General features: G+C 42.0%; 1 protein-coding gene across 4 annotated transcripts in view; it reads left to right on the top strand.

Annotated features, from left to right (window-relative positions):
• The window catches only part of msto1 (misato mitochondrial distribution and morphology regulator 1), a 28,856-nt gene that overhangs the window by 9,282 nt on the left and 5,820 nt on the right, over positions 1 to 13,754 (top strand). Inside the window, exons 6-16 of one of the 4 annotated variants that reach the window (XM_046858918.1) lie at positions 1 to 108; positions 578 to 692; positions 1,045 to 1,179; positions 2,102 to 2,254; positions 2,338 to 2,469; positions 2,542 to 2,726; positions 3,786 to 3,890; positions 4,041 to 4,150; positions 7,056 to 7,276; positions 9,256 to 9,337; positions 10,090 to 10,553. The exon at positions 1 to 108 is cut by the window's left edge and continues 46 nt beyond it. In XM_046858918.1, coding sequence (XP_046714874.1) covers positions 1 to 108; positions 578 to 692; positions 1,045 to 1,179; positions 2,102 to 2,254; positions 2,338 to 2,469; positions 2,542 to 2,726; positions 3,786 to 3,890; positions 4,041 to 4,150; positions 7,056 to 7,276; positions 9,256 to 9,309 — 1,318 coding nt within the window. In that variant the 3' untranslated portion in view covers positions 9,310 to 9,337; positions 10,090 to 10,553. Of the gene's footprint in view, positions 109 to 577; positions 693 to 1,044; positions 1,180 to 2,101; positions 2,255 to 2,337; positions 2,470 to 2,541; positions 2,727 to 3,785; positions 3,891 to 4,040; positions 4,151 to 7,055; positions 7,501 to 9,255; positions 9,338 to 9,557; positions 10,554 to 13,754 lie in introns of those variants that run through there. The other 3 variants (XM_046858917.1, XM_046858915.1, XM_046858919.1) reach the window with 3 other exon arrangements.

The following is a 13,754-nucleotide window of genomic DNA, read 5'->3' as shown; positions in this document are numbered from 1 at the left end:
TCGGCGATCCTATAGGCTGGAGGACAGTGTGAGGGTTTGGTCCGACTTCTTAAGACTTCATCTCCATCCTCATTCCATATCCGTCATCAATCAGTACAACCATGACAGGTGAGGATACACACAAACACACACATGTAAGCACACACACGTGTACACAAATACACACATTCAATTTAATTAATGTTTTTGTATGTGGTAATGTGGAGATAAAAATGAAGATGTTCTTTATAAGTGTAAGTTTGTCCCTGATGAACAAGTCGGTGGAGACTGTGGTAAAAGAAAAACTCCCTGAGATGCAGAAGGAAGAAACCTTGAGAGGAACCAGACTCAAGAGTGAACCTCATCCTCATCTTGGTTGCACTGAATGTCCATTTATTACAGATAAATGATGTTGAGGAGCAGTGATGGAGATCAGAAGAAGCTGTGGTCCTGAGTCAGTGTAGGAGACTGTTGACTTTAACTACAGTCCAAATCCTCAAAGCTCCTGTTCTTACTCCAGAATTACATGAAACCCCCCTGTTCACACAGTCTGAGTTGTGATTTTGTGTGTGTGTGTGTGTGTGTGTGTGTGAGACAGCGATGCAGCAAGGTTGGAGGCGTTCGGTCAGGGGGAGGCGCTGTTACAGGGCTCTGAGTTGGAGGAACTGGAGGATAAACTGCATTTTTTCATAGAGGAGTGTGATTACCTGCAGGTACAGACATCAACTCAACACACACACACACACACCTACTACTTAGGGTGGATAATCAAACAACAAAAAAGAGACTGAAATAAACAGTTTGAGACTAAGAGAGACATGTCCCTATTTGGCCTGAGTGTGAGGGCGGTGCGGGCGAGGCGGGGTAAGGCAGTGTGAGGCGGTGCGGGCGGGGTAAGGCAGTGTGAGGCGGTGCGGGCGAGGCGGGGTAAAGACGGAGTGTGAGGGAGGTGCGGGCGAGGCGGGGTAAGGCAGTGTGGCCACACACACACACACACACACACACACACACACTGACAAAGTATGACAGCGTTTCCGGTTACCATAACACATGTCTGTTTATCAGGGGTTCCAGGTGCTGTGTGATCTGGCTGATGGTTTCTCAGGTTTGGGGTCAAAAATCACAGAGCTGTTGCAGGACTCCTATAGTGGGCGGGGCATCCTGACATGGGGCATGGCTCCTGTCAGTCACTCTGATTCAGTAAGTCAGATGCCTTTGTTTACCTATTTGTCTGTGTTTGAGTAACTGTTAGTCTGTTTGTTTGGGTATGTAACTGTGTGTCTGTCTGGGTATGTAACTGTGTGTCTGTCTGGGTATGTAACTGTGTGTCTGTCTGGGTTTGTAACTGTGTGTCTGTCTGTCTGGGTATGTAACTGTGTGTCTGTCTGTCTGGGTATGTAACTGTGTGTCTGTCTGTCTGGGTATGTAACTGTGTCTGTCTGTCTGGGTATGTAACTGTGTCTGTCTGTCTGGGTATGTAACTGTGTGTCTGTCTGTCTGGGTATGTAACTGTGTGTCTGTCTGTCTGGGTATGTAACTGTGTGTCTGTCTGTCTGGGTATGTAACTGTGTGTCTGTCTGTCTGGGTATGTAACTGTGTGTCTGTCTGTCTGGGTATGTAACTGTGTCTGTCTGTCTGGGTATATAACTGTGTGTCTGTCTGTCTGGGTATGTAACTGTGTGTCTGTCTGTCTGGGTATATAAACGCTCATACCGGGCGAAGCCCCGCCCCCACCTCAGGTACTCAGACCACATCTGTTATGCTGATCCCAGCATACAGACCATTCAGCAGGCATTTAAGACCAGCTGTGTTGTGTTGCACTGTTTGCACCAGGTTGCACACGATGCACTTTCTGTGTTGAGGACGCTTACAGTCCTAAACCCTGTGTTTTCTGTTTCTGTGATTGTTGTTGTATGGAACACCAGGGTTCTGGAGGAACGTTGTTTCATGTCACTGTGTACTACGTCACATATTTATAGTTGAAATGACCATAAAATCTTCTTGACTTGACTCATTACTCTGTCTGTCTGTCTGGGTATGTAACTGTGTGTCCAGTTCTGTATCTAACTATTTCTCTCTCTCTGTCTGTATATTGAAGTGTCTGTGTTTCTGTCCTGGACAGAGTCCGATTAAGGAGGCGTATCACATGATGAACTGTGTTCTGGGAATGGTGCACATGGCCAATCACAGCTCATTGTTCTGCCCTTTGACCTTGAGGGGCGGGCTCGGGAGATGTCCAGCTCCGCCCATGTCCTTCCCTCTCCTCAGTTATGATGTGAGTTTTTACGTTTTTTATTCATGTTTAAAACATGCTGATTATTAGTCTGTCTGGAGCTAATAATAACTCTCTCTCCCCAGCCATCTCTGTGGTATCACAGCAGCTCAGTGTTAGCTCTAGCTCTGGACGCGATGACCGCCCCCTACAGGCTGAGATACAACAGCGTCCCCATGTGGCAGCTGGCGGATGCGTTTAACTACTCAGGGAGGAAGGTGAGGTGGCCGAATGTGGCCTGCATGTTACGCACCTGAGCATTAGGTCATCTTTCTGTTTGTTTTTCACAGGTTGTGTGCGCTTATGGGTCTGTCCCATTTCCCATGATGCAAGGTAGCAGTCTCCCTGACGCACTAACCGCCTGTGCTGATACGTTACCCTGGAAACCTTTATCAGGCTGCCCCGAGCGGGCCAACGGGCGATGTTTCGGCCAGTCGGTGACGCTGCGGGGGCTGGAGGGGCAGAGCCAAGTGAGGTATGAGGATTGTTACTGTTACCACAGAGCTGAAGGCACTTAATTGTACAGGAGGTCTTTGGATGCAGTATAATAAAATGTTGCGTTCCTGTTAACAAGAAGACCCAAAGCTGTTCCAGCATGGCAATGCCCCTAAACACAAAGCAGCTCCATGAAGATCTGGTGTACATGGTTTGGAGAGGGAATAAGAAGAATGTAAAATGGACACAAATTAGAGATGGCCACTAGATGGAGACATACTGTATTATAATTTAATTTGAAAAAGAAGAATAGACTTTATTTGTCACATGTACATTACAGCACAGTGAAATTTGTTCTTCCCATATCCCATCTTGCTGGGAAGCTGGGGTCAGAGTGCAGGGTCGACCATGATACGGCACCCCTGGAGCACAGAGGGTTAAGGGCCTTGTTCAAGGGCCCAAGAGTGGCAGCTTGGCGATACCGTTAATTTGCGTAAAGGGGAACAAAAGCTTCCTGTGTCCAAGCAGATGTGCAAATAAAGTGTGCTGCCAGCTGATGCACCTCATAATCCAATCTTAATATCCAATCCCAAACTCTCATCCCAGTCTTTAATCTCTAAATCCAATCCTAGTTCTTCAGTCTCCAGTCTAAGTGCATTATTCCATAATCTCATAAAAACATTTGCACAGTAATGAGTTCTGACCGTGTTAGAAAAAGAGCAAATGTTTAAAAAGATTATAAAACCATGATTATATCAGATTCAGATTTTAGATGAATTTAGATTGGTCACATGTCTCGTGCAGGAGCTCTGCAGCATGTCCACTACACACATCCAGGAACTACGAAGCTTTGTGTACTCTTTTAGTTGGTTGGTTTGTTGATGGAAAAATGTTGCCTTCAACGTGCTGCTTCTGGTGCGTATGTTCCTGACCTCCTTCTTCCTTTAATATCCTAATGTATGAAGAATAAAACTCTTCTACATCTCTACTGAAACAGGTTGGTGTTTGGTTATGGAGAGATTGTCTGGATGTGTAGAGGTCATAGGGAGGTCATGAAGAAGTTCATGTATGGGGCTATAATGTACTTTTATCTCTGCAGTTCTCTGGCTCCTGGAACAGAACCTTCCTCCATTCTGCACTCTGCTCAGTCAGGAGAAGACGTTCTGGGCACATACCTTACAACACACTACCCTTCTACACCACTGTACGTAACACACACACACACACACACACACACACACACACACACACACACAGAGACCATAATCATGCATTTTAACTACATATAATGTGTAATATTGTGTGTGTGTGTGTGTGTGTGTGTGTGTGTGTGTGTGTGTGTGTTGTCCCACAGTGCAATACAGTTGCTCTCCTCTCCTAGTAAAGTGACTCCACCCTTTCCTCAGATCTTCAATCCAATACTCGACTCCCAGGGTTTCTTACAGAACCAAACATCTAGTACAGGTATGTGTTATCACTACTGTACATTAAATCACCACCACTACATCATATCACTACTGTACATATCACTACCACTACATCATATCACTACTGTACATCACTACCATACGTTATATCACTACTGTACATTAAATCACTACCACTACATCATATTACTACTGTACATCACTACCATACGTTATATCACTACTGTACATATCACCACCACTACATCATATCACTACTGTACATCACTACCATACGTTATATCACTACTGTACATTAAATCACTACCACTACATCATATTACTACTGTACATCACTACCATACGTTATATCACTACTGTACATTAAATCACCACCACTACATCATATCACTACTGTACATCACTACCATACGTCATATCACTACTGTTCATATCACTACTGTACATCACTACCGTACGTCATATCACTACTGTACATTAAATCACTACCACTCGTCACATCACTACTGCACATCACTACCATCGTCCATATCACTACTGTACATATCACTACCACTACGTCATATCACTACTGTACATCACTACCATACGTCATATCACTACTGTTCATATCACTACCACTACGTCACATCACTACTGTACATCACTACCATACGTCATATCACTACTGTTCATATCACTACCACTACGTCACATCACTGCTGTGCATCACTACCACTACGTCACATCACTGCTGTTCATATCACTGCCGTCGTCACATCACTACTGTACATCACTACCATCGTCATATCACTGTACATCACTGCCGTCGTCACATCACTACTGTACGTCAAATCACTACCACTCGTCCATATCACTACCGTCGTCACATCACTACTGTACATATCACTACCACTACGTCATATCCCTACTGTACATATCACTACCACTACGTCATATCACTACTGTACATATCACTACCGTACGTCACATCACTACTGTACATTAAATCACTACCACTACGTCACATCACTACTGTACATATCACTACCGTACGTCACATCACTACTGTACATATCGCTACCATACGTCACATCACTACTGTACATATCACTAGCGTCGTCACATCACTACTGTACATATCACTACCGTACGTCACATCACTACTGTACATATCACTACCGTACGTCACATCACTACTGTACATATCACTACCGTACGTCACATCACTACTGTACATCACTACCACTACGTCATATCACTACTGTACATATCACTACCATACGTCACATCACTACTGTACATATCACTACCACTACGTTATATCACTACTGTACATATCACTACCACTACGTCACATCACTACTGTACATCACTACCATACGTCATATCACTACTGTACATATCACTACCACTACATCATATCACTACTGTACATCACTACCATACGTCATATCACTACTGTACAACTGTATATCACTACTGTGCCTATCACTACCACTAGTGATATGATGTATAGTAGTGATATGATGTAGTACATTAAATCACTACCACTACATCATATCACTACTGTACATCACTGTACATCTGTACATCTGTACTGTACATCTACTGTACATCACTACCATACATTATTTTACTACTGTACATTAAATCACTACCACTACTGTGTACAGTGGTACTTTGACCTACAAATGCATTAATGTACAAGTTTTCTGAGGTATGAGCGGTCACTTGGTAAATTTTTCTCTTTGTCACGCGAGCAAAAAATTGAGGTACGAGCTCGAGACGCCGCTGCTAGATGGCAAAGCGAAGATTGTGACCAAAATTAAGATAAGCAAAGAAGAAAATGTAAAAATGTTAAAGTTTAGGGATACGTAGTGTACAGGAGTGATAGTAAAAAGAGTTTTCCATCCGCCTCCGCTTATCGCCTCTATCCCCCTCCACACACACACACACACACACACACACACACCCACCCCCCCACCGGCGTTTTTGTTAGCTCGAGTCGTCTCATCTCCAAGGAAAATACACCGAATAAAACCTTATTATATCTTTACATTATCTTTTATTATGTTTTTATACAAGATTTGTTATTTAGAAATGTATTTTCCAATTTAATAACATGAAACATAAAAACGGGGTCATTTTGAGGGTTGGAACGGATTAATGCCATTTTAAGTGTTTTCAATATGTTTTCAGTATTATACACAGTAGTGGTAGTGATATTATGTGCAGTAGTGATTATATACAGTAGTGATATGATGTACATAAGTGATATTGAATACAGTAGTGATATAGACAGTAGTGATAAGTACAGTGATATGAGGTACAGTAGTGATATGAGGTACAGTAGTGATATGAGGTACAGTAGTGATATGAGGTACAGTAGTGATATGTACAGTAGTGATATGTACAGTAGTGATATGTACAGTAGTGATTTGTACAGTAGTGATATGAGGTACAGTAGTGATATGAGGTACAGTAGTGATATGAGGTACAGTAGTGATTTTTACAGTAGTGATATGATGTACAGTAGTGATATTGAATACAGTAGTGATATAGACAGTAGTGATAAGTACAGTGATATGATGTACATTAGTGATTATATACGGTAGTGATATGATGTAATACATTAAATCACTACCACTACATCATATCACGACTGTGCATATCACTACTGTATATATCACCATATATATAATCATATCACCAACACTTTTTTATAAAAATGTGTAATCCCATTTATTAAATTTCTTTTTTTATTATAAAGAAAAAAAAAAAAAAAAAGCTTTGGTAAAACCTTTGTTAATGTTTATAATGGAAGCTTCCAACACCAAAACAAATTCCTTGTAAGTGCAAATATACTTGGCACTAAAGTTCTTTCTGATTCTAATAAGTAATTAAATTAAATAATGAAACAGTTGCACTGTTTTGTTTCTATGATTCTCTCTCTCTTGCAGTTGCTTCCCCACCGGTTCTGTCTCTTCCCGTGCTGTCGAGTTTACAGTCCAGTTCCTCCATCTCTCATTTCTTAGCCGAGCTGCAGAAGTCCTGCAGCGCCATTGATTTACGCCGGATTTCTCCCAGTTTCCTTTCTCCTGATGACCAAACCGAAATGGCAGAGAGCCTGGAGCAGCTCCGGACACTGGCACACTGTTACCGTGACGACAGTGGTGGCCTGGTGAGGTCTTCCTCTGAAGATGATGATGATGATGATTAGATCTGTATAGCCAAGCCAAGAGCAATGAGATAATATTAAAGTTAAAACTAAACCAGCTCTGCATTGAATCCTAACAGAAATGGAGAAGGTCGGACACTGATGGAATCGATGTTGAGATTAGATGTACAGCTGCATCTCAATAAAGTAGAAGATCATTAAAAAGTTGATTTATTTTAGTAATTCAATACAGAAAGTGTAACTGGTATATTATAAAGATTCATCACACACTCACACGGAGGTATTCCAAGTGTTTATTTCTTTTCATTTTGATGATTTTGACTTACAGCAAATAAAAACCCAAAATTCAGTTTTAGAAAATGAGAATATTGTGAAAAAGTTATATATTGGAGATTCGTGGTGTCTCACTCTAATCAGCTCATTAACTCCAAACACCTGCTCAGGTTTCCTGAGTCTTTAAATGGCGTCTCAGTCTGGTTCAGGCTCCACAATCATGGGGGAAAACTGCTGACTCGACAGTTGTCCAGAAGACGATCACTGACCCCCTGCACATGGAGGGTGGGACACAAAAGACCCGCCTCCATGTTGTTCTGCTCCTCAAACTGGGCATAGAAGTCATTTAGCGCATCTGGGAGGGAGGCGTCACAGTCATAAGCAGGTGAAGTTGTCTTGTAGTGATCGCCTGGATGTCCTGCCACTTGCGCCGGCTGTCTCCACTGTCCTGGAAGTGGTGAGTCTTACATGCTTTTGCTAGCAGGAGAGATGGTAAAGCAGGCCGGCTGGGGTTAGCGTTTAGTCTAGTACGGGCCCCTGCACGCTTTCCGCAAACCCCCTTCCTCCGTCCTCCGAGGTCTGAAGGCCTGGTTCTCGAAGCATGCCGAGGTCGCGTAGCTTCTGCTGCAGATCATCGTTGATTGTGTTGTTAGGGTTGTTTGAGTTCCTGGAGTGTTCGGCGGTGGTACACAAGACACCAATTGCTCCCATATCTGTAGGTTGAATAAAGCGGGCTACAAAAGTAAAAGTAGCACCATTTTGGCTGCGAGCTACTGCCGTGCCGGCACTCATCAGAATTACAAGAAAATATATATAAATTATAAACAGTCTGTGTGTGATGAATGTATATAATTTACTAAAATCAACTTTTTAATGATCTAATTTATCGAGATGCAGCTGTTTTGGCTGCTAAGAAAGAGAAGGATAAGAAAAATAAAATATGGTGGAATTGGAAGATTGACTATTAGAGAAGTACGTAGCAGCATCACAATCAGCCCATATTCCACATAAAGGGACAAAACTGTGAGATTGATGTGAAGAAAACAGCATGAGTTTAAATATGTTGTGTTCTAAGGTTAGTTCTTCTATATAAATCCAATCCTGCTGCTTTGAGTATTGACTGAACTTATAAATAATACAAACTGTACCGTATCTAATGCACCAGATGTGTGTGGCTTTGTGTTCAAATATAATGCTTATGAATGGCATTTCTCAATAAGCAGTGTTGTAACTATTCAGCCAGTTTCCACAAGTTTGTTTTAGTTTAAAGAATAAATAAGAAAAAGTTTACGTACACATGAAATGTTGAAAATGTTTTTTTTTTTTTTTTTAATAATAGAAAAAATTTTATCATTTCACATTATTTTGGGGCTGAAATAAACACCAACAGTTGGATTGACCAAAGCAGCATGATGTCTATATACAGACCATGAAAGCTTTATTTATTTTAATATTATTCTCTCATTTTAAATTATTTATATTACCTAGAATAAGGTTCACGTATTACACTTGAGAATGTAGATTTAAAAAAATAAATAAATTATTTTTTTATTCAGGTTTTAAAATAATTGAAGGGAAATAAAAATCTCATCCTCTAGTTATATAAAGATTCAGCATTTTTAAACATTTTTAAACCGTTATTTCTCAGCCGTCCAATCAGGCGCTCCGGTGGAATGTGATTAGTGGTGTGTGGCGGGAATTTTCTTTAGGTGCTTATGGAAAGTTCCAGAGACTCTGCTGAGAAGACAGTGAGAGATCGGTGAGACTACAGGAGAACGTCAATAAACTGCGGTAGGAAAGCCATGTTATTTTATCTACATTTTTATTAAAAAATAAATATTTAATAGAGTTTACAGAGATGAAAGTGTTAACTTGCAAAAGCTTTTTTGATTAATGGTGGTTTGTAAAGTGTCTCCATTTAGGTTTAAGATCATCATTAAAATTAAGAACATTTCTCCACTGGGGGTCCACCCTCCCACTCAGTTTATTCTTATTTAAAACCTTAACACAGGCCCTGTAGAGCAGCTTCCCCTTCACTGTCCCAAGGTTCATCTCCTCTTCGCCCCTGCACTCCTGGAGGGGAACCTCCACACCTGTTGAGGTCAGGAGCGATGTCCAGCTGGGGAAAGAATTTCTCCTCTGCAGAACCGCTCTCACCGATTTCATACTCCTTCAGCTGAACACACTTCTCTGCTGTTAGTGTGGACCTCCAGCGATTTAGGAGCTGGTTAACGATGCGCAGGGACTGGAGTCCCATACGTGCTTCGTTCAAGGTTCTTCACTTGTGACAGGTCTTTCCCTGTGATGTTTAACAGCTCCCGGAGTGTGATAATATTAGTTCAGATCAGAGCTCTGGACACTGTAGTGTTCCGCAGACTTTAATCTGTTTTTTTTTTCTTTTTTTTTTCTTTCAAATAAAGTCCACGGTAAAAGACTGGTAATCCGGACGTATCCAACGTGTGTGTGGAATTAAACAAAGTTCTGTCCAGTCCCAGTCCACCCACTATGTTTAAAAGTCCACTGGCTGCTGTTCTCCATACCAGGTTCCTGGGCCCAGTTAGGAGTCTCTAAATCAACTGAGGGCGAAAGGCTGCAGCTCTACTGGCGAGATGAACCAGCCGCTGACCCATTTCCTCCTTGGGCAGATGGAGGACACTCTGCTGAATCCTGTGAAGACCATCCCAGAAGAAGTCCATGAGCGGGCCTGGATGATTGCTAGCAGGTTAGGCAGTGGATCCAAGCATGCCAGCTTGTGCCAGAGAGATGGCGCTGCCAGGTTGTTGATGACCAGCGTTCGGCCCCTGTAGGATATCTGTGGAACCAGCCGCTTCCACCTGCTCAGTCTGCCTTTGATGTGCTTTACAGTCCCTTCCCAGTTTTTACTTAAAAACTCATTACTTTCCAGGTAGACACCCAAGTATTTAAAACCATCTCTTTTCCACACCAAACCTCCTGGTAGTGTCTGCTCCCCACCTCCCCACTCCCCAAATAAAACTGCTTCACTCTTTCCCCAGTTTACTTTCGCTGATGATAAAAAAAAAAAAAAGTCTTCTAAAACATCAAACATCAGACTGGGACCCACCATTACAGCAAAGTCATCTGCATACGCTGAGAGGTAGAGTGAAGCATTAGAGTGTGGAATATTAAAACCAGAAAGGTTTTATTAAAATAGGTTTAATAGCTAGAGAGCACAACAGACCTGACAGTGAACAGCTGTGCCTGATCCCTCGCTACACTCTAAAAGGGGCAAATAAATTAAATTTACAGCACCCGGATCATGGCTATAAAACCAGGGTTGAACCCAAAGCTTTCCAGCACCTTCCACGAGTATTCATGCTCAACCCGGTCAAAAGCCTTTTCCTGGTCTAGGAGAATCAGGCCAGACTTTAAACCCAATAGCCTGGAGATGTCCAAAATGTTATGAATTAGGTAAATGTTGTCAAATATTAACCTGCCAGGCACAGAGTACGTCTGGTCATGGTAAATGATCTGCTCCATCACCTTCGTCAGTCTCGATGCTAATGCTTTTGACAGTAGACTGTCAATATTATGAACAGCAGCTACGCTAATTCCTCTCCACTGCTTCTCTTTCTCTCCCCATCCCGAGGCATCCTGAGGTTTGGCCAGCTCCAGTCACGTCCCACCTCATGAAGATTATGGACCTTTGAAGAAGTAGATGCCGAACACGCAAACATCCCGAACCATCCAGAGATGTACCAGTGCCAATTGGGTCCCACTACATGTGTGGAGTTTTGACATTGGACCTCCTGGAGTGTTTAAAGGCTCTGGCATGGAGAAGCTGGTGCTGGATCTGTGATGATCACAAATGTTGAGCTCAGTAGCTCCTACTTTTATACAAAGACTGTAGAAAGAACATTTACTTATAATCTTATACTCCAGTGCTCATGTTAGTTCTCACTCTCCAGTGTTCTGTATTGTTGAAAGATTTATGATCAAACTCTTGATGTCACCCAAATGAGGATGAGGTTCCCCTTTTGAGTCTGGTTCCTCTCAAGGTTTCTTCCACATTACATCTAAGGGAGTTTTTCCTTGCCACAGTCGCCACGGCTGCTCATCAGGGATAAATGCACACCATTCACCTTCACTGTTGATTTCTGTAAAGCTGCTTTAAAACAATGTCTGTTGTGAAAAGCACAATAGAAATAAACTTGACTTGACTAGATTACACTCGGTGATACTGGGTGCAAGTATCAGGTGGGTCAGATCTCCCTTCTTTGACAGCAGGGTCAGGACGGCTCTCCTGTAGCCCGATGGGAGCTGATCAATGTTTACACTGTCCTGTAGGACCTCTAGCACATCCTGCCCTATTGTTGGCCAGAAAGCATTGAAGAACTCTACAGGGAGACCATCTTTTCCTGGTGCATTCTTCATGCCCTGGAGAGCCTCCTGAAGCTCTGCCAGTGTCAGTTCTCTGTCCAACTCCTTGGCCACTGACTCTGTGAGTTTTGGCAGGTCTTTGAGGAAGCTCTCCTCCACCTCCTGTGCCCCTGACCTCCCGCTGCTATACCGCTTCGAATAGAAGCTGACTGTCTGCTGGTGAATTTCAGAAGGCTCTGACACGAGATCCCCTGATTCTGTTCACAAAGCATGCATGAATCTTTTCTGTCCATTCTTTTGTTCCAAACTGAAGAAGAACTTAGAAGGAGCATCCATCTCAGTGACTCTTCTAAATCGTGAGCGGACCAGCGCCCCCTGTACTGTAGTGTCCAACAGGTTCATTTTGGCTTTTTTAAAGGCTTCAATATGCCCTCGATTTCCTGTGGCCTCCAAACGCTGGAGTTCCACCATCTCTATCTCCAGAGCTTTCAGAGATCTGGCAATGTCTCTTGTGACATTGAGAGTGTACTGTTCACAGAAAATGTTTATTTGTGCTTTTGTAACATCCCACCATTGCTGTAGGGAGTTAAAAGCTGCCTTTTCACGTTTAAAACAATTCCATAAAAAATAAAAGACTCTCTAAAAATAGCATCTTCTAAAAGTGCTGTGTTTGAGCAGCTACTGGTGTTTTAAGTTTAATATTCTTTTTACTGATGGTGCACTGAACCATACAGTGATCTGAGATGCCTACAGGAAAAATAGAAAATCTTGTATAAAAAAAAAAAGTTAGCTGATGCTTAAAACAATAAAAGTGATCTAATCTCGCCAGGGAGAGCGTGTTGTCTATGGAGTGGAGTACTGTCTCTGTTTCTTATTAAAATTTCTTCATATCTCACAGAGATCGTGGGTCTCCACCATCTCCCACAGGCGCTTACGGGAAGCTACATGAGGTTCTGCATGGTTTCTGTCCATATTGTCTGATGTACAATTAAAATCACCTCCCAAAACTAAAAACTCTGCAGTGCTGCAGTTAAAATAACATTATTGAGTTTGTGTAAAAAATTGATTTTCTCCACTGCACTGGTGGCGTTCACACAGATACACACTAAAACCTCATTCTCATAAAAAACATTTACTTTTAAAAGCCTTCCATTTAAAATTTCTTTAGCAGCGTAAGAAACAGAAGTAAAATTTAGATTAAAACGCAGGGAAACACCACCACTAAGTGACGTGTTGTGACTTAAAATCACATACCCGTCAGACTCCTTCACCCAATCAGCAGCGTTACTGACATCACTGTGGGTCTCCTGCAACATAACATTAACACGTTTCTGCTTAATGACCTCCTACAGCTTCTCTCTCTTTACATGTTCTCTCCACGTTTATGTTAAAACTCGCAGTCTGGATTCTGTTCATTACAATTAAATATAAATAAAACAAACAAACGGTAGAAAACACTTTAAAATAAAACCCACCGCCAGAGGAGGGAAATAACAAATTGTTACTGTACTTAAGTAGATTTTTCTGGTATCAGTATTTTACTTCACCATTTATTATTTAATTAACTTTTTACGTTCACTCATTACATTTTTACAGAAATATCTGTACTTTCTCCCTCCTACATTTTACACTCGTTACTTTAGTTTTAATCTATTCAATTGTTGAAATTTCTTTTTTTCTTTTTTCTACTTGCCATTTTCAGCACATCAACCTGTTTCCTGTCATTGTGCTGCTTTTTCAATTCACTTCTTCTTCTTCTTCTTTCGGCTTCTCCCATTAGGGGTCTCCACAGCCGATCATTCGTCTCCATACCACCCTGTCCTCTACATCTGCCATTTTCACACTAACTACCTGCATGTCTTCCCTCACC

Source organism: Silurus meridionalis, chromosome 10 (assembly GCF_014805685.1).
Source record: "Silurus meridionalis isolate SWU-2019-XX chromosome 10, ASM1480568v1, whole genome shotgun sequence".
NCBI lineage: Eukaryota > Metazoa > Chordata > Actinopteri > Siluriformes > Siluridae > Silurus > Silurus meridionalis.
This window is presented reverse-complemented; position numbering and strand designations above follow the sequence as displayed.